Here is a 21,640-nt window from a genome sequence, read left to right as displayed (position 1 = left end):
TTCAGTTCCTTTAATAAACAACTCAATGTTGTTTTAATTTTTCTTTATCAGATGTATATAACTGCTGATAGAAATCAGCAACATAACTGGAGATATGTTGTTTGTTTTCACATATTTTCAATTGTAAGTTTGGAAACGGAGGATAACTCAAAGTTTCAGGATTTGGTGCACTTTTCTCTTGTCAGTTCTCTCAGTTCCTCCTAATTTGGTTATGTTTGTGATTATCTGAGATTATTTTTCTGTATTTGCTTCAGTAATCTTTTTCCCATCTAAATTTCTAAACTTCAAATTTCATTATTTCACAAAACTTTCCAAAATCGCTTGCGTCCAATGTTTTTCAATAATAGTATGAATTTCAATTCTAAACTGTTTATCATGTAATAGTGTTAGAAACTACAGACTCTACCACCACAGATTGCATCATATCTTCAATGTCTAATAAGATGAACCAACAGTCTAAACGTGATCATTGAGATCCGTCCTTATTGCACCTGGGATATCGTTTTTTATTTGGATTTCTGAGTCTCCATATATCAACGAGGTCCATTCTACTACAAACGTTCCCTAATTATTTCATTACTCTGTCCTTTGGGGGCCTTCTATCTATGTTTTCATCCATTACTGTATTAAAATCACCACCCCATGTTACTTTTGTTGTAGGAAACACTTGATTCATTGTAAGTTCTATTGTTTGAAATAGAATTATATTTTATCCACAAGGATTATTCACCTACCTTTTGTGTCTGAGCGGCGTTTAATGTTACGACCCATAAATGTTCCCTGTAATATAGCGCCCCCTGCTGATCTATTACTTGCATAGGAAAACCACACATTTCTTCCCCCATTGCCTCCTCCGAAATGATTCATCTGCTTCTGAAGCATGTCTTTCTTGAACAAAATAAAAATCTGTGCCTTTGTTTTGACAAAATAAAAAAATATAGATTTTCTTTAACTGGTTTCTGATACCCCTGGTATTTACAGAAAGAACAGAAATTGACATTAAGAACACAAGCAATCTAGGAAATAACTTTTTAACTATAAGTACTTTAAGACTTCTGCTGAAGTGAAGTGAAGTGAGTTGAACTCCATTTTTTGATTAATCAACTGACTTTATTGTTCTTCTGTCCTCTATCAAAGAGATTTGGGGATGATAATAAACATTGGATTTCTCTCAAAATCAATGATGTTAACAATTTAGACCTCTCTCGTATTTTATATTACAGAAAAACATCCAGACCCAGTATTATCAACATTATCAATGTACCTTTTTATTAGGAAAATATCATTTACATTGTAGTAAATGGAGGAATCGGAAGCCCTCCTTTATTTGCTTTAAAAATGAGTTTATTGTCTATTTTTCATGTACTAAAAAGATGCCAAGCGCTGTTTCAAAAAAGAAAAAGAAAAAAATATAAACAAAGATTTGTCTCTCTTTTGATTTGATTTCAATGTGAAAACCACGGATTGATATGTTTGTGATTGTTAACCTGTATTGGTTTATTCACGCCCTTTTGACTGCTTATAACCTCACTATGTTTCTGTTTGTTTTTTTGTTGGTATTGTTTGTTATATTTCTGATGGATCATTGCATGCTACCACCACTAGAGTTTGTAAATGTTCTTGTTCAATTAAAAAAAAGAAGAAAAAAAAAGAAACATATTTTCAGTTGTATCGCTCGAGCCCGCCCCCTGGTGGCGCCTTTGCGCAGGGTCCGGGCGGAAGTGCTGAGGCTGTCCGCAGCACTTAGCTTTTGTTTGAAGCCACATAAGTTCAATAAAACGGCAGGTGGCTGAGGTCCTGTGCAGTCCGGGCGAACACCATCACGGCTGCAGGTAAAAGACGCGATCTTCTATGTCCATGAAATCGGAGGGTTTTTATTCTTTTTAAAACAGTGGTCTGTGAGCATTGTGGAGCTAACGAGATGCTAATCAACAGGCCGCGACGCCGCATTCATTAACGAGGCCCAGCTACCTTTGTTAGCATGCTAACGGCAGTGTTTACACTTTATTACACAACAATAACACGTTCGCTTCGATCTTATTAACGTCCAGTTGAAGCTCGATTAATGTCCGTCGTGTCTCGATTGATGTCACAGTGGTCTGAAAGTTAATCTGGTTGATAAACCTGACAGAATCGAAAAGCGAGCGTGTTTTCTGAGGAAACGTTTTTGTTTGTGTTGACCAACAATTGTTTATATTGCTTTGGATGCTGTCTCTGCCCTGAGCATCACAGGTCTCTAGAACCTTACTAACTTCCAAGATATGGATCCAAAACGTCCCACTGGTGCTGTTTTAATTCATTCAATATGAATATTTATACCCAGAGGTGGAAAGTGTGTTATGAATGACAGAAGTGTGTCTTAATTGCTTTTCAATGGTCCTTCATTATTTATCACAGACGTTCTTTATTTAAGTAGTAGTATTATTTCCCATATGCCTGTGTAATTGTAAATGTAAACAAATTATTTGGTCGAAACATGATTAAAAAAAAAGATTTAACAATTAATTATATGAATACTTTAACCTTGCAGGACCTGGCGTCCTCATATGTGGACATTATTTTGGGTTGTCTGGACCACCATACAAAGTCAGATTGGGTCTTCGGAGGTTAAAAGAAATCCCTGCCTTGTTGTTGGCAGTACCAACATTTGACATGTTTTTCAGGTTTTGCTGTTAGATAAACTGTATTCAGGATCTCAGCCGCTGTTGCCTTTCACTACTAGTGACTAGATTAGTTATTCTTGTTAGTTATAGTTTATTTATACATTTTTTAAGTCAAAGTGAAATGTTAACCTGTGTTTCTTGAAACCTCGTTTGTGAGATGTTTTCTTTTGCCATGAGTACGTAACACTAGTAAGTAAAAAAAATAACCTATAAAGTAACAAATATGAAATAATAAGTGTCCTGACAGCGTCAGGTTTTCTTTCCTGTAGTGGCTTGAAACTGTTTGAAAGTTAAAATGACGCAAGTTGAAGCCAACTCTTTGATTTTATACATCTGTGTCCTGTCAAGTGCTATTTTAATGTAGTTTTTTTTCCCCCTGTGTATTTAGAGGCATGTTTATTTTTTTTCTTCCTCTCTCTTCGCAGACATGCCAAATCTAAAGCTGATATCTGCGACTGACACGCAGTACGCAGGCACCGTGCTGAAGTCCATGAACGATCAGCGGAGTCATGGATTGTTTTGCGACGTCACCATCATCATACAGGACAAAAAATTCCGAGCCCACAAGACCATCCTCTCTGCCTCCAGCACGTACTTCCACCAGCTGTTTAGCGTGGCCGGACAAGTGATCGAGATGAACTTCATCAAGCCGGAAATCTTCGAGCAGATCCTCAACTACATATACAGCTCGAAGCTCTACCGGGTCCGCTCAGACATGCTGGAGGAGCTCATAAACGCCGGGCAGATTCTGGGAGTCAAGTTCATCGCGAACCTGGGCACGCCGTTGACACAAGTGAAGGGTCTGCCGGGTCTGTCCAAGGAGACGGAGAACAAAAGCGACGACGCCACGGAGTCGATGCCCATCATCACCGAGAGCTTCTCGATATCTGCGGAGGAGTTCAACCAGACCAACAAGACGGACGACGACGGCGAGGACTCGGACAACGACGTGATGTTCGTCTCGCAGTCGGACCCTCAGACCAGAGCCGCCAGTCAGAAGCCCGATGCGATCATCAACTTGGACGTGGATTCGGAAGCGGTCCCACCGAAGCAGAGTGCCGACTCGAACAGCGACGCTGTCAAACCGGATGCGAAAAACGCAACGTCGTCCAGTTCAGACTCTGCAAAGGTTCCCGGCGTCGGCTGCACCAACCCGAACTTGGTGGGCAGCAGTCCGCTTCGCAGCCCAGACAGCAGCTCCAACGTCACTTCCTCCCCAGTGCGAGTCTCCTCAGGAAGTGCCCCTGCCACGCCGGCCCGACCCGGGGACTTCACCCCGGAGCCGTCGAGTGCCTCTCAGTCCTGCGAGAGCAGCGACATAATGGGAGTCCATAAGAAGCAGATATCCGCGTCGTCTCAAGAGGGGGATTTCAAAATAAGACTCACCGACGTGCGTGCAAGTCCTTCCGCTCCGAGTAACATTCCCAAACTGGCCGTGATGGCGAAAAAGACGGTGACGCTCGACACGGCCACAGAAATCGATTCCATTTCATCGGGGTGCAAGGTGTACGCCAACATCGGAGAAGACACATACGACATCGTCCCAGTGAAGGACGATCCCGGCGAAGGGGGTTCAAAACTCAATAAAGGGAAGAGATCAATGATGGCCACGCCCCTGAAGCCCTTTGAGAAAGACGCCGTGCCCGTGAAGGGCGGACCAAACAAGAAGAAGACCAAGACGGAGCTGGAGGATCACTACGAGCTCATCATGGACGGGAAGACGTTCTACGTGTGCATCGTCTGCAAGCGGCCCTACGTGTGCCTGACAAGCCTCCGCCGCCACTTCAACACGCACTCCTGGGAGAAAAAGTACCCGTGTCGCTACTGCAATAAGGTGTTCGCCCTCGCCGAGTACAGAACTAAGCACGAGATCAGCCACACGGGGGAGCGGCGGTACCAGTGCCTGTTGTGCAACGACACGTTCCTGAACTACCAGCTGCTCTCCACCCACTGCAAGCAAGCGCACAATCAGGACCCCAGCGGCAGGAAGGCGAAGGACGACAAGGACAACAACCTGTACCGCCTGCTGCCCTGCAAAACGCTGCAGATGAAGTCTTACTCGTGGACTACAGACGGGCTGGGCCTGCCCGTCATATCGGAGGACGGCAGCCTGCATCACATCCCGTCGATGAGCGACGCCGTCAACTCGTCCGCCCAGAGCAGGATGCTGAGCTGGGACGACGCCTTCGTCGAGCCCGGCGCCCTCATGCCGCCGGACGCCGGCGCTCGGCTGGAGTCCGGCATGAGCCACCCGCAGCAGAGGGTGGAGTTTGATTTTGATATACCAGAGACGTACTGAGCGGAAGCCGCCGCTCCGCCTTGTGCCTTTCACGTGCCCCGCCCCCCCGTTTCTGTTCCCGGTTTTCATGTCAGATCAGAGGATGTGTAACTCTTGAAGGTGTCGGTTCAAGGTACGGTCGCATTAAGTCTTTCCGCGGTAGTGAACAATACTCTAGTCCAAGTAGCTTTGGACGAACGCATCGACTGACGGTTTGTCTGGGGTCATTTTCATCAGTTCACGTTACTAATTTGATTAATTCCCTTCAGCTTCATTTGTTTACTGGAGGGTTTTTTTTTTGTTTTGTTTTTCCAACCATCGCCATTTACAGGGTTTTAAATGTCTGTATGATCGTTTATGTCTGGTCACAGTAAAACCCTGCAGCGTTGTACTCAAAGAGGCTCCGCGCTGAACGTGGCCTCTACAACAGGAAACCCGACGCTGAAGCCGCCGGCGCTCCGCTTTTGATTGAAGCCCCAGGAAGCGAGCGGATGGAAGTGTAATGTGACCGTACCTTTTACTCGAGTTTGTCCGCTTTTATAAAAGCAGACGTGGAAGCTGAAATCACAACAGTTGATATGAATGAATCAATGAATGCCCCGGTGATGTAAGGAAGCCGTAGAGGCATGTATCTGCAGTATAAAGAGCCGCGTCTCGTTTCCAGTGTTTCCAATAGTATTTAAGTGAAGATTGCAGCAGCGGTCTTAAAAGATTTTAAATGTCACGTCCCCCCCCCCCACTGTGATTGCCTGCAGGTTTTCAAACTTACTGACGGTGAGAAGTGTCAGGTGAACTTTAAATTCCCATTAAATCCACTTATGTATGAAATGATGTATAAATATGAACTGAAATTTATTTTTTCAGTGTGTCAGGTCTTGGGGACAATGTATGTTTTAATTATTTAATTAGACAGACTGGTTCGGTTTTGTTTGAACAACCCGGTGCATTTCATTTTTTTTTTCTTTTAAATTTTCTGAGACATTTTAATGTTGGTTATTTGTATCTGAAAACCTTCCCGGTTGTGTGACATTTGCTTTGTCATGCAGAACAGAAGTGATGATAATCGCCTTGAGGTTGAGAATCATTGCCGCCCAACAAATGGCACTTTTTATTTCTTCTTTTTTTTTTTTTTTTTTGCTGTAATGTTTTTCTTTTCTTTTCTTTTCTACTTTGTGTTTCCATTCGTGTTAGCGGTCAGTCAGTACAAGTGAAAGTAGTGCTAACATGGGACTCTATTCCGTGTCATGTCATGAAATGAAACCATTCAGGGTTTGTTTGGTCAATAAACAGATTAACAGCAGAGTGTTGTTTACTGTCACGTGTTTATTTTTGCTCCGTGATCGGATGCTAAATAAATTCACCGTCATCGGCACATTAACTTCTGTTTACTCATTTTGCAGCGTCGTCTCCTGACCAGAACCTGCTCACCAGGATTTATAGAAGACTGATGAAAACAGTGTGAATTACACAAAACAACCTTTAATGGCAAGACAACAAAAAAGAAATAATAAAAAGCAGTGAAGATTGTTTGAGCAGGTTTACGAATCCCCCGCAGTTTTTTCTCATTTATCTATTCTTTTTGAACCACCTGCCACCTCCGACCAGTGAATCCAGCACTGTTCACACTAATGTTACCTCGTGACGACACGTTCAGCTCCTCGATGTGATATTACCACTACTTACAAATAAAAGAGAGAGAGACGTTTGTGTATGCGCTTACCTGTTTCAAAGCTCGGAAGTGGGAAATACAATTGTTTGGCCTCGACACCTGCGGCATGGTGGGAATAGCTTGTTTCTTGGGCCCCGTTTACACGACAACGAGTGTATCCGCAAAACTTTCTCCACTTTTAGGGGGGTCCGTTTACACGACACCAGTGTGTGGAGCCACGGTATCCGCCCAGTTTTCATCCCGGCTCCCCAAGGTGGAAAGATTCTTTTCACGGTCGCTATTCCCTCTTGCGCATGCGCATATCTCTCCCCTTCCTTCTGCTCATCCAGTTTTAAACAAACATGGCGGACCCGTAGTTTGTCCATATTGTAGTTTTGTCGTCCATATCAGTTGTTTTATAGTTGAGACTCTCCCTTGATAGCATCCGATGCGTCATCAGTCCGTACGGATGTCGGTGCTCTCCATTTTCCTCACGTGTATAGCGTGTTGTTCTCTGCACACGTCTATGATTTCATTACAAAATCAAGAAACAGCGCCCTCCCCTGGCCCGGCATAGTAACTACAGCGTCCGCTGCTAAACACTACTTTTTTTTTTTTTTTTTTAACGGATTAGGTGTTGTCATGTGAAACATTGTTGTGTAAACGGGCCCCTGCTCTGGAACGTTCACCACACGGCGTGAAGAGTAGATATATCTCCTCATGTTTGAATACCTCAGGCCTAACTGCTATACTGGATATCATACTGCTGTACAGACGTCATGTCATACCTGCCTTTAATAATGTACACAGGCACTATTAACTGCTACAGAAACGGAGTGCTCGGGCCTACGACTCTACACTTTTGATGTATTCTACCAGTTTCACGTCGAGGTGAAGTGAAGACACCGAAGCTTTTGGTTTAGCGTTAACCTCACATATCAGTCCAGGTGAGGATGACGTTTTCGTGTTGAGCATTTTTGCAAAAGGTAAACGTAAAGCTCAAGTTGCAAGAGAGTTTTCTTTGTGTGTGTGTGAGTGTGTGTGTGTCCAGGTTAGAGTCCAGCAGAGGTCCGTTCGCATTAAGGCAGATAGATGTGTAAACAGTCCTGGCTGTGAGCAGGTCGTCTCCCTCTTCGTTGTGTGTGTGCACCCGCACGCAGAGTGCGGGCGGTGTTGGCATGCTCTGGCGGCCATCGCTGTCCTCGTCCGCCTTCTTTTCTATATCACAGTGAGGAGAAGAAAAAAAAAAAAAAAACTACCAAATTGCCCGCTCAGCGTCCCGACAACCTTCCAGGAGGCTCCTTCTTTCATGGGCTGTACGGCGGCGGCTTCTCGTCGGGGTGGTTGTGGGGAGGGGAGTAGCGTGGAGGGATCATGGTGGGCCACAGATGACTGGCGCCCGACTGGGAGTCGTCCGAAAGGCCCGAGGAGTCGGGGAACAAGTAGGAGCCCGGCTGCAAACGGGAGAGCATTCATTTTAACGGCAGCTGGTTTCAATCACGATCGAAGGCGTAGTCATATGGTCTTTAAATTAAAAAAAAATTACAAATACACACTCAGGCTGAACAGAAAGGCCAAAACAACCAAACTCAACTTTGTGCATTTCTGTCTGTTTTGGGTGAAAATATTGTGAATTCTTCATACGACGTGGTTGTATTATCGGAAAGTATATCACAAATTAAGGATTTCTCATGATCGTTTTCTTTATTAATTTAGGTTTGTTAAACCCTGATATCATACCACAAATTTTAAAACTTGCATAAACAAGAAGACATTTTGAGTTATTTTTAAAAGTTGGCGTACATTTTTCCACTTAATTGTGAAATTTTTGTGCCTTTTCTGACGTAACACGACTTCAACTGTCGTCACGTTTGAGTAACATTTGCTCCACGGGGATAAATTGTGCTGAACGTCGCAGCGCGTACCTGCAGGTCGTAGGCGGTGTACGGCGGCAGGCAGGGGGCGGCGTTGCGATAGGAGTTGGCCGAAGTGGCGGGCGGAGGACGCTCCGCTTGGACCGGAGCTGTGATGGCCTCCGGTTCAGAGCTGCTCTCCAAGGCAGCAGACGGCGTCTGGCGAAGAAGCAAAGCACAAGATTTATTTTGGGATCAATCGACACCCGGGGAGTCACTTCCACCGGCTACTGCGTCGCCGTGATAAAGACTTTGCCGAACTTTTCGTCGTTCACTTGACGCACCATGTCTTTGAAGCCCCCCAGCACTGCAGCGGTGATGATGCCCAGGAAGAGAGCCACGATGTTGAGGATGGTGGCAGACCACAGCAGGTGGTAGAGGTGCACCACGTCCTGGCAGCTCTTCACATCCGTGTACTCATGGTAGCCTCCGATCACCTCCACACGGCTGGGCCAGTTGGTGGGACAAAGAGGGCGGGGGGACGGGGGGACGGGGGGGGGGGACGACAATCTGCGGTCAGGCCTCAAAAGTCACTGACAATAGTTTATTTTTAACTGATGTCTCAGGCGGTAAACAAGCCGTGACTGTTGTTTTTTTGCACTGTTACAGATGCTAAAGAGCTGAGAAGACTCAATATGATCGAGGGTTTGAGTGAATAAACATGCAGAGGAAATGGTGCTGCAAAACACATTTCTATGATGGGGGTGGGGGTGGGGAGGGGGGGTATGAGTTGATCAATAAAGGCCATTATTGGTCTATAAAAGATGGGACCTACTTCCAAATCATGGATGATTTCCTAAACTTTTTCAAAACATCTTTATTCTGAAGTCCCATAAGAGGATGTTCTCTGAAACAAAGGTTAAAAAGAACACAAAAAGATTCTTGTTCTAATACAATTCAAGGCTGAAAGTCTCCCACAAAATACCCCCGAAAGCGTGTTTCTGTGTGTGTGTGTGTGTGTGTGTGTGTGTGTGTGTGTGTGTGTGTGCGTGTGCGTGCGTGTGTGTGTGTGTGTGTGCGTGTGCGTGTGCGTGTGTGCGCACCGTGCTCGGCCGTGTGCAAAACTCACTTCCCGCAGTTGTAGAGTTCGCAGCAGTAGCAGGTGTTGCTCTTCACGCGCAGGTTGCAGGACGTGCGCGACGACGTCTGGCAGGGCACCTGGAGGTCAGAAAAGGTGACATGTCGCGTCTCTCTGAGCTCCAGATTCCTCACGGCGCCGTGCACGGGGCAGGCGCGCCGGCAGGAATCTGCTATGAAACTGTCGCACGGGTGAAAAGCTGAGTGGAACGGGTTTTCTTACGTCACGCTCGGACGACGTCTCGCTGGAGTGATAGTCACAGCGGCCGGCGTACAGCGGCCTGAGGTCCTGCAGGAGAGAGAGAGAGAGCCTCGTTGACGTGGAAATATCTGTGAGCAAAACTCAAATAGCCACCGATGATGAGGATGACAGCGCTGCCTCTCACTGGGTTCACGCTTCATCTGTGGGGTTTGGGGCCGTGAACCGAGTGCATGTGAAACTTTACGTCACGGCATTAAGATGACCATATTTAACTAAGAAGTTAAGAATAAGTACATTTTACAGCCTTAGAACCAATGATGCACATTTTAATTCATTTGTTACTTTAATTTTAGATCGTTCAATATCGCCCTGTTAGAGCTCGATATGTAACAACGACGAAATTGTTATAACATATAAATAATAAAACCTGAAAATGTAAGAACTGGTCAATAATGTAGAAAGATTTAACAAGAATTTAAATGTGATCTTAATATGTTGAATGCTTAGGAGAAATAGATTACAGAATATTGAGAACAGAAGACTATAAATGACTTGGGCAACAGCAATCATACATAAATATATAACATAAACTGTATATAGACATACATCTAAATAAATAGTCCAAAGTTTTAGAACTCATTCTTTCTTTAAATCATTGACTCACTATGATGCAATGAAATTATTCCACTAATTATTACAATATTAACAGTTTTAAAGTTTTGGGCTCTTGTTCCATTATTAACTCGTTATTACATATCAGGTTTTATTACATTATATTTTATAACAATCCGGCTCGTAGTTACATATCAGGCTCTAACAAACCCTTCAGTTTTGTGCCATTTCATGCAGATTTCATGTCTTTTTTTCCCCATAAAATGCTGCAACTAATCACTGTTTCCAAAAGAATTAACATTAACATTACTAATCTACTGTTTAGCTCCAGAGGAAATACAAGGCTGAACTCTTAACAGGCGAGTGAGTTGAAATATCTGTTAAGTTTCCAGTCTAATACTGTCGTCATTGTGCCAATGGTGGTTTTACACTAAAACATATTTCATGAATTTAATTTACACCTACAGTAAATTCACATCTGAAAATGAACCTAATAAATTCAATACAGGCATTGAACTCCACTTCACTGATTCTCAAACTGAGTGTTACATGAGCTCCCTCTAGTGGTAGGAGGAGGAAGGTCACGTCTTCTTGTAAATTAAATAAATCTTGAACTATTGTAAATAAAAAAAACAAACAAACTTAAAATACATCTATATACACCACCAATGCTTATCCTGTGAATATTTGTACGGATTAAATTTTCTTTCTTTTTTTCTTTTTTTTACTTTTAATTTAATGGCTGGCATTGTTATTTTAATATATTTCATTTTTTTCTCTTTTATTATTTATATATTTTCTACTGTTGCTAATGTTCAAAAAAGCAATAAAAAGCGAATTACAAAAAAAGTACATCTATATAAAACAGTAATTAGTATCATAGTTCCTTTATTTGATGGAAAAACGTTGACTGGAGGTGCCGCACTTCAGTAAGAATTTAAATATTATAAAGCTTCTCCTTTGTTCTGTTCGACTGTTTATGACAAAAATAATCCTAATATTGATGAGCATGTCTCCTTCTGAACTCATACTGTCTGCTAGATTGTCTTGATGCATGAGGACGCATTGGAGTCAATAAAGCTTCTTCTATTTTTATCTTTATTGTGAAAAACAATAAGCAGAGCAACGAGGCCGTTTTGGGTTCATGTTTCACTTCTATGTTATATTTCAAAACCCTCGCTGGCAGGTCACTTTTTCAAACGATGATGTTTGAAACGGCCCGTCTTGATATCCTCTTGTATGTTCCACAGTCTCGTCTTACTCAGTAACTGAGCTTAATCCTGTTTGTGTGCTCTTCCAGAAACTAGTCAGAGCGTCAAGATAGTATATAAAAAACACTTTTTTTTAAAAACCTCCAGATGCAAATCAACCAATTTACACGTGACGACATCCGATCAGCTTTATAAATTATGACGATGGCCAACGTGCATTTGATTCTGTTATCTAAAGTTAACGTCCCCGGAGGGGGACACCAAGCAGGGGGTGTGATAACACACTTAAAATCCTGACATGAATGCAACAGATAAAACTGCATCGCGTTGATGCTCTGCACTTTCATCCATTCAACAGTTTTATCACTCAGTGTCCAAAACACTGAGGGGGAAATTTCCATTTTACATTTCACTCACACCACTGGGTGTGTAATGATGATCTCTTTTTTCTTTATTTTTTTTACTCAGCCCATACATTATTTCAGCATAATTGTTTCAAGAGTGCATTAGTGGTTGTTTATTGTTTAAAGTACTTTGCTTCTTAGAGACTAGTTTCCCTCTACCACAAACTATATAGTTTCTCTGGAACAGGGTGCGGCAGCCCGCTCTCTCCGGGCCTTCCACATGGCGAGCGCCGTCTTTCCAGAAAGACTTACGTTTTATTATACGTCCTCAATGGGACTGACATTGATTAATAAGTTTTGCCATGAGCCATTGCACAGCACTGTTATCCATATCCATATTCATAATTTATTGGTTTGGTTAAATAAGCGGAGGCTTTTGGGGGATACTCACGATGTGCCTCGCTGCAAAAACTCCGTCGACTATGGCGCAGCAGAAGGCGGCCACCACTCCGAAGCTGATGAAGACGATGGATGCCACGAGCTGCGGGGGGAGAAAACATCAGCTTCACGTTTTTTTTTGCGTCGGGCTTCAGTTGAGACGTCACCCGATTGGAACCCAGTCATGCTGCTCTGGTGAGTGCGTGAGCTCATCAGAGGTGACGAGACTCCGACGAGTTCACGTGTTTCTCTGTTATCTGAAAGGATCTCATGGCTGCTTCCTCATGAATCTCACCGCTCCCACGGCCCAAACCTCATCCAGTCCACAAACGGCCTCAATCAGTTTAGCCAGATCTCAGTCGAGGTAGTCCCTCCCTGTGACCCTCCTACAATTACACAATTAGGCATGAGAGGAAGTACTTCCTCGTCTTCCCAAGATGGGCATGTGTGGGCGGAGCCAGTCCAGCTCACACACACACAGCAGATTCTGAATGCAGCTGCAATGATCCAACATTCAAGTGGATGAAAATCAAGGAGGAGCTGGAATCTTTTAAACGTACGAAAGTAAGAGACAAAAATCAGAACTAAAGCGATCAAAGCACACGTTACTGCTGTCGTCTCCTGTCTTAGATAAATATAATATATAATGTTTATAATATCGATCAAATCAGTTCACAGTGAAAAAAATTCATTCTCCACCCTCTATATTTATTCAGGGTTGTGGGGGGGGAGGGGTTCTGTTAAAGGTAGGTTACACCCTGGACAGGTCATCAGTCCATAAAGAAACACTACAAACCTTCTGTTAAAGAATATGTTTTACATTATTATTGAGACAAAACACTATAATTGAGACGCGTCCTCAGACACTATGAGTGAAAAGTTTAATCAACTTATAACTGATTATGTCAGCGGCAGTTGGCACAGTACGTTGGAAAGTCCGGCATTTGGAAAATGTGAAGGATGTGTTTAGTGTATGTGTGTAATATTTGTGTGTAATGATAGTTTTATGGGCGGCGGAACTGTCAGCAGTCAGGCTGCAGACCAGCGTCGGCACATTCTCCCTGTAATGAGACTTTCTGTGGAGAAACGGGAGCGTGGCGTCTCGCGCCCGGTCAGCTGGAACCCCCCCCAGGCAGCCAATCCCTGCCTGCGTTACGGGGAAACGGCGTCACGCCACAGGGTCATTCTTCATGCCAGCTCAGACAGACCCCCACCCCTCCCCACCACCACCACCACCACCACCTGCTCCGCTCCTCTGCAGTTTCCTTCCTTCACATTCCCATGCAGACATCTGTCCTCCTCCACTTACACCCCAGTTCTATTTCTGGCTGCATCCCCACTCGAGTCCGGGAGAGTTTGCTCAACATGAGCCTCCCGAGGCCGAGAGCGCCGCCACACATTGTCGCTGTTAAAGACGCAGCTGAGCGGCGGCGGAGTCGGGTGGAGTAGTTTAACGACGGCGCTGTGTGACGGCAGAGACGATCTCAATGCACAGAGATGTCACGAGTCCTCTTACCATCTGCCTCTTGTTCTCTATCAAATGAGCACCAATGATTCCCAGAAAAGAGCCGAAGCCCAGCTGGAAGGAGAGAAAAATGACTGTTATTGCGTTGATGTGACTTGGCTGTAGCACAGCGTCGCATCGTGAAGCAGTTGTTCAAATATAGGCAATATCTGCGACGTCAACATGCGTCATTTCAGCAATTCCCTTCAGTCCTTACAACAAAGTGGCTTATAACATTATCATACTTTTACACCTCCAATAGTCTATTATTAGTGTTTGTTTTCCTGCTGTAATCAAACATGGTCACTAGTAGTTTGCTTTTATAATTTAATTTAGTTCTGTATTTCTTTTTTTTTTTTTTCACTTTTGAGTTGAACGTCATTATTAGACTGAATAAAAAATACCTGTCAACAAAAACGGTATAATCATTCCTCAGGCCTCTATGAAAAGTCTTCGTTTTCAAAGTTTCAGCTCCTTATATTGTGTTTTAATGAGTTAAACGGTGAACCACTTTCAGAAATCTAAGTCCTTACGTAAGGCGGAGGGGCTGAAAGTCGAGTGGCTCGAAAGAAAAAGTAATTTACGGACTCAGACACTTTGCCTCACTCAGCGTCTAATGACAGCAGTGCTGAATAATGAATGTGGGGAAAACGTGGCCCTCGGAGACCTTCAGTAATGAAGATCATCAGGAACCGAGAGCGGGAAGAGCTGGCTGAAAACACTCTGGCTGATTATGAACTCTGACGGCCAACAGGCGTCCTGCGTGTGTGTGTGTGTGTGTGTGTGTGTGTGTGTGTGTGTGTGTGTGTGTGCCACGGGGAACATGCAGGTGTGTGTGTGTGTGCACTCACTATGAGTCCTGAGTAGTAGCCGCCCACTGTGATGTTCTGTGTCCTGGTCGTCGCCGCCAGGCCAAAGATGAGTATGAGCACAGACACGATGAGCAGCATCACCGTCACAATGATGGATTTCCTCTTCCTCCTCTTAAAGGACCCTACGAACGCAACAGACAACATTACGACTCAGTCACATGGTGACCATTCTTTAAAAAAAAAAAAAAACATTCCAGGAGAGGTTCGAGTGTGTGTGTGACTATAAACCAGTCCAGGCTCTGACATCGTGGGAAGTCGTTACAGAGATGAGCGACTGGAGTTACGCCCGCTCTTTAAACGGACCCCAGTTCTGTTCAGGGATCTCGGGGGGGGGGGGGGGGGGGGTCGGTATCAAAACACAGGCCGCTTTTGAGTCACGTCCTCCTCGTACCTGAGGGGAAACATGTCATTCTATTCCTCTCCTTGTGTCGTTCTCCCGTTTTGAGGTCCTTCAGGATGAAAACAGACCCACAGTGCCTGGAGGTGAAGTGAAGACACACGCTATACATGTGAAACACCTGAAGGTCTAATTCGCTCACGTCCATTTATGCAGGATATCTACAACAAACGACGCGGGTTAAAGGCCACCCACCCCACCCACAGACAGTTCTCTCTGCCGCCAGCAGGGTGGCGTTACCGCTCCCTGAAGACAAACAGAGAGGATGAGGAGGAGCTTCATCTCTCAGGCTGTCCACCTGCTGAAAAGAAAAAAATTTAAATAATAAATCCGGCAAATTGCCTTGTATATACTGTTTATTTGCAATATTTGACTCTGGTCTACTCATATTTCTATTTCTATTTATCTTTTTTGTGCCTACATTTTCTTTCTTTTTTATTCATTATTATTAATATCCCATAGTGTGTTATTTCGTGTGCTATTTTCATTGTGTGTGTTCTTGATTTTTTTATTTCTATTCTTCCATCCCATGAAAAAAGGTTGTTTTGGTACCTAAAACGTTTCACTGCACATTAATTGTTGTTTGTGACGAATAAAGGACTCGACTTGACTTGTGTCTGTTGGGTTTTAAACCTCAACGCACATGTAAGAATCCCATCCACCACTGCTACAATTACGTCAAAGAGGTTTTCTATATTGATCCATGTCAAAACGTTTGGACGCGGGGAAGCCGCAGCTCTTCAAAAACACCCGATTCGACAAAAATCAGTGACTATTATGACGATCTATTCAATTTACTCAGCAGGGCAACATCTAAAATACGAGTGCAGGAGGAGAGATAGACTGTTAGATTGAACATTATTACAAAGACAAGACCAAAGTTACTGAATACAGTTGTATTCCAGAATACAAGCTTTGTTGAAAATGCAAATTAACACTTATATATAGGTTTCATACAGTACAATTTAACTGCACAAAATCATGTTTCGAGGAGTGAAAAGTTACCATACAAACGGAGGACGATGACATTAAGGATTACACTGTCACACTGCTGCACAACCGGACAACTGAACACTAAAAAAAACGTGATGATGTTTATATTGTTAATCAATTAAAGAGACTCAATTTCTCGAATGGTTTGCTGCAGTAGAATGTCAAAGAAAATTGTTATTTCCAAAGATTTGAAATGTCAGAGCACAGGATATATGACCTTCAGCCTGAATACACCAAGCTGATAGAGGTAGTTTTTTTAAATATTATTTAAAGTCATTAATTCAAAGTAGAAATCGGTTGTCAGGAACGTCCCAAACTCAAACTGCCCCCAAGAAAGGATGTGGATCTTTTTAACAAAGAATGATTCCCCCAAATATAGGCGGACGCAGTCATTCTCCCAATCATACAGAGACACTAGTATAGTCTCACATAGTCTCGCTCTGTAATGGGAAGTTTTCCAGGTCTGGTTCTAAAAAGTCTTCACATATGACTTTTCCTTGAACGTGACAGCCGGCAAAGCCTCGGCCCTCCACAGCACTGACATAGAAGCTCCGTCCTCGCACGTGGCCGGTCCATTAGTCAATCAATCCTCCATTGTTGTGTAAAGCTCTTAAAAAAAAAAAAAAAAAAAACTTTTCTCATGCATTTTTCACAAGGTACAAAACGTCTGAAACAAACCTACAGTCTTTGTGACATAACAGCATCAAATGAGCCGTTTCTTTTCTTCAAAATGGTTAAAAAAAAAGTAAAGTAAAGTTTGAGATTCAGCATCAGAATATCTGGTTATTGTCTGATCATCATAAAGGTCAAATAAAATCAACAAAAAACGTGAATGAATCTGTGTTTACAAACATTATTTTATGATATTATTGTAACTGGATGATGGTTAATCTATTATTACAATGACCAAATAATTAAAAAGCCATAGGAGAGGGTCCGTGGATGCTCCCATATTCATCCAACGTGTTTAAACTAGAATAGTCAGTCAATGAAGCTCAAGTGAAACAACTTGATGTTCTCTAACACGCCCCACAAGGTTTCAAATGTTCAAATCAGTTAAAACTTATAAACTTAGAGAAATTTGTGTTATTTTTTCCCCCTAATCTGACAACATGAACACATCTATTATATCATCATGGACGAGGAAGCCTGAACATATTCCCTTTTTTAGGTTGGAATCATGTAAAAGTTGAAATAATCCATCTTAGCTGCTCATTAAACTTTATGTTCTATTTTTCCGCAAACAGTTTCTCAAAGCGTCCCGTTGTGCAAAGTTCTGAAAACCTGATATAGAAGTTCTGAACGAGGAGGGTCACATATAAGGCCCATGAAACCAGCCCGAAAGAGAAGAAAACACTGGCATGGCTCGGTCGTCACCAAGGTTGCAGGTTCAATTCCCACCCCCACGTGCCGACGTGCCGAAGTGTCCTTGAGCAAGACACTGAGCCAGAAATTGCTCCCATTGGACTGACAGCGCCTTGCATGGCCGCAGCCTCCGTGTGTGAATGTGATAAACCACGTAAAGCTGCTCACGCAGTTGAAAAGCATATAATCACTTAACATTGATTTTTTTTTTAAACAAATTTCACAAACCTTTTGACAAGAAAACAGTAATTAAAATGGACTTTTTGTAATTTGTAATTGACTGTACTGATTTTTGTAAGTTTCAAAAATATATATATTTTCATCACATGTACTTCTGCACCAAAGCACCAAAAAGAAAATAGAAACCGTCCATAAGCCCAAAAATAAAGAATTGAAAGTCAATCATCACTGAGGAGTAAATAAACCATCCACCCATTTACTGTTGGAGCACACACACACACACACACACACACACACACACACACACACACACACACACACACACACACACACACACACACACACACACACACACACACACACACAACGCGCGCGCGCGCGCGTGCTTATCTTGACTTCAAATCCATATTTCCACTTGTTAATCATCCACGCTGCCTTAACAAGCATAGCAATATAAAACAAAGTCTTTGTTAAAATAATAATAATAATAATAATGATGATACTATTAATTCACGGATGTCTCGTTCCAGGAACGGATCGTTTGTATCGATGGTGTTTTTGTCGGTGGGCGAGCAGCGCTGAGCCTCCGGAGCCAAACCTCCTGGTTATCCAACTCCGCCGCACCTGCAGTGACGCGCTGCGGCCTGGACCAGGAAAACACGCTCCGTGCGTTCATCCGCTATTGTCACACTATCACACGGTTGTTGATCCCACCTGTCACACGCGTCTCGCGCGATCTGATCTGACGCGCGGCGCCACTGGACAATGAGAATAAAGCTCTTTTATTTATTTTATTTATTTATTTTATTCATTTATTTTTAATCACGCATTAGGAAATCGCTGAACCGAGCGGGTGACTGTAATTGATGAAACCTGCTGCAGCCGCGTTGACCTTGCACACGCACACGCACGCGCGCACGCACACCTACCCATGCTTGTTTCGGAGAGCGTGAGTCCGCTGGATTGGAGGCTGTGAGGAGGAGGAGGAGGAGGAAGAGGAGGAGGCATGTCCCGGCGCGGTCCCCGGTCCCCGGTCCTCGTTGCGGGTGATAACAACAACAATCACGACTCCCTGCGGCGCGGTGCGGATCTGACGGCGGACGGTGGCGAGGCGACTGGGGCGGTGTGTTCACGGCCCGCTGGCATTCTCTGAGTCCTCCGTCCGTCCCGGAGCCCGAACGCGTCTCGAACGCATCCCCCGCGGCCACTGCGACGCCCCTCGGTGTCCGTCCTCTCCAGGTCCTCTCCCGGTCCTCCGGTCGCTGCTGCTGCTGCTGCTGCCGGCCGCGCGTGCGCATGTCACACCAGTCCGCTGGAAACCGAGTAATCCCGTTACTCGCACACAGCTGGGAAACGAAGCTGGATTTTCCCGTGTGCACGTGAACGTCACACCGGTACCTCTCCTTAACGAAGCCCGGTTGCTCAAAACTCGGTTATCTTTTAACCGGGTTTTGTCTTGACGTTACAGTTAAAGCACCTCCACCTTAACAGTGTGGTTAACTCTGAATGCCAGCTCAGCAAAGGAAGGATAAGGTTCCACTGTGGACTTAACTTGGAAATAAATCAATACTCTAAATGAAGAGTAACGCCTCTACTACCGCTTTGGGAGAAGATCAACATAATCTCAGTGAGCGCCGAGTTGTCCACGTGTAAGTGCATAGTTGAAATCAATTATTATTTGGAGTTTACCACAGTACTTAGCATATAATATATTGTGCGTTCTAATTCACTGTGGACGACTAAATACTACATTGTGCCCGGTGATAAATACTGAACGAACCAAACATCAAATATGATATGAAAGAAATATACTTATTTAAAATCACATAACTAAACCAATATAAAGATGTATATTACATATACATATATACGCATGTATATAATATATACTGAATAAAATGTAACTTCAGAAGCCACATTCAGTCCAGTTTCACCTTGAGTGGCTGGACTGATAAAATATTGCTATAATAACTTTTAAAGCTACACTTGGAAGTGTTTCTTAGTTGTGGCGCACAGATGATGAAAATGATTACAATCTCAATATAATGCAAATTTTAATGAAACATTCTGCTGCAAAAAAAACAAAAACAAAAATCAAAATCCACCCCAGGGGTGTGTCCTCAGCCCCCTCAGTGGAGAGGGTGCAGAGCTTCAAGTTCCTTGGTGTGCACCACCAAGTGGCCTCCTGCTGCAGGTGGAGAGGCTCCTGACCTCCTGACCTCCTGACCTCCTGACCTCCTGCTGCACAGCGTGATTCACCTGCTGCACTGCAGAGGACCGGAGGAACCTGCAGCGGGTCGTGAGGGCGGCTGAGAAAATCATTAGTACCACACTCCCTCTCCTTAAAGACATTTACGGCGGCAGACTCCAGAAGAAGTTCCCCCTCCACCCTGACCACCACCTGTTCTCCTTTCCCTCCGGTAAAACATACCGGGCACTAAAAACCAAAACAAACTATCAAAGACTATTCGCTCCTGCTCATCATAAATATATATCTTGTTGAAAAACTCAATATTCCGTCCTCTTTAAACTATTTTGGTATACTATTTAATCATACATTGTTAATATGCATTGTTTTCATGAATACATTATTCTATACTGATCATATAATATATTGTAGGGCGGCTTCAGGCATGAGGGCCACAGCTGGCACATCACAACATAATCATTAGTATCCTAACAAAAGCATAAAACACAGTCACTCAGGACCAATGCATTTTTATATGATGATAAAAGATATATACTGTAACTTCATCTTGAACCCTCATTGTGAACTAAAGGAAATGATCTTCTATCCCCAGCATACATGTTGTAATAGATGCATCATTTCCAGTACTATCTCTACTCCTTCAACAATAATACTGTGAATCGCTGAACTGAACTGTAGCATAAACCAGATAATTTAGATAATTGATGAACTGCGGTCCCTGTTCTGTCTCTCTCCAGTGTAATGTTTGAAATAAGTGACTGGAATGGGATTCTTAATTTCTCTGTAAGTCTTTGTTGTGAATAACAGGAAAACATCTTCATAATGTACTTGGACGAGGCCCTTATGGACCAAAATTCAAAATGCATTAGAAATGTCTATGTACTCGTGCCAATATTGTAATTTAATATTGTTTTATCCTGCTGTGTGAATAAAATAGAATAGAATAGAACAGAACAGAATGGGATATAAGTGAGGTGCTTTATTAACTCGAAAGGGAACATTTCTATTATTATTATTATTATAATTATTATAATTATTATTATTATTATTATTATTATTATTATTATTATTATTATTATTATTATTATTATTATTATTGGATGCAACTGAATCCAGCCTCAGGACTGAAGCACCAAACGACAAATATTGCATATAACATGTATAATATCTCTCAAAGCCACAATACAAAGAGACAAATTGCAACGCAAAGAGGTGATCGCTCATACAGCCAACAAAGAACACAAAACACAATTTCAAACCGATGAAGAAAGACAGCGGCTAAACATGTAAAACACACAAATGACAGGAGGGGAATATGAAGTGATTTAAGAAATGATGAAATCTAGTAAACATAACAAAATATATATTTTTTAAAAATGCATAAAAACGTACCTGTGTGAAGCTCCGAGAGGGAATCAGTCCCAGTTTGGATGTTTTCTGTGATGTTGTGTTGACTTGTGTCCTTCTCAAAAACCCAGGAAATATAAATCAGTGCTGGGTTGGATGATAACTTAATCGTTTATCCAGCAAGTTTTCTTTAATTTCTGTGTATTTACACATCTGGTAAGCTTTGTATAGTTTAACATTTAAATATTCATATGTGTTTCATAGCAATGTTTCATTGTTTACAGTATTTAAGTTAATGTGTTTATCATTACTTTGACAGTTGATGTGCCTCATGGTATTTTTTCCTCTGCTGTGTGTTTTGAAGTGACTGATGGAGACCGACTGGGC

The 21,640-nt window shown here is 43.0% G+C and overlaps 2 protein-coding genes across 3 annotated transcripts; one reads left to right on the top strand and one right to left on the bottom strand.

The window, feature by feature from the left end:
* Positions 1 to 1,696: 1,696 nt before the first annotated feature.
* Positions 1,697 to 6,317, top strand: zbtb33 (zinc finger and BTB domain containing 33). The gene is made up of 2 exons (XM_080465449.1): positions 1,697 to 1,832; positions 3,089 to 6,317. The coding sequence occupies exon 2, from the start codon at positions 3,091 to 3,093 to the stop codon at positions 4,960 to 4,962; it is 1,872 nt and encodes a 623-aa protein (XP_080321575.1). The 5' UTR covers positions 1,697 to 1,832; positions 3,089 to 3,090; the 3' UTR covers positions 4,963 to 6,317.
* Positions 6,253 to 18,991, bottom strand: tmem255a (transmembrane protein 255A). Of its 2 annotated transcripts, XM_080465450.1 has the most exons (10): positions 18,627 to 18,991; positions 14,742 to 14,884; positions 13,903 to 13,965; positions 12,400 to 12,489; positions 9,803 to 9,868; positions 9,572 to 9,660; positions 9,278 to 9,349; positions 8,787 to 8,949; positions 8,515 to 8,661; positions 6,253 to 8,043 (listed from the first exon to the last, which is right to left on the bottom strand). In XM_080465450.1, the coding sequence occupies exons 1-10, from the start codon at positions 18,703 to 18,705 to the stop codon at positions 7,897 to 7,899; spliced, it is 1,059 nt and encodes a 352-aa protein (XP_080321576.1). In that variant the 5' UTR covers positions 18,706 to 18,991; the 3' UTR covers positions 6,253 to 7,896. The 2 variants fall into 2 exon arrangements, with proteins under 2 accessions (XP_080321576.1, XP_080321577.1); XM_080465451.1 differs by lacking the exon at positions 9,278 to 9,349 and having other exon boundaries at positions 7,214 to 8,043.
* Positions 18,992 to 21,640: the final 2,649 nt, after the last annotated feature.

This window comes from Lipophrys pholis, assembly GCF_963383615.2.
Source record: "Lipophrys pholis genome assembly, chromosome: 6".
Taxonomy (NCBI): Eukaryota; Metazoa; Chordata; class Actinopteri; order Blenniiformes; family Blenniidae; genus Lipophrys; species Lipophrys pholis.
Note: the sequence above shows the minus strand (reverse complement) of the source record. Positions and strands in the feature narration are given on the sequence as shown.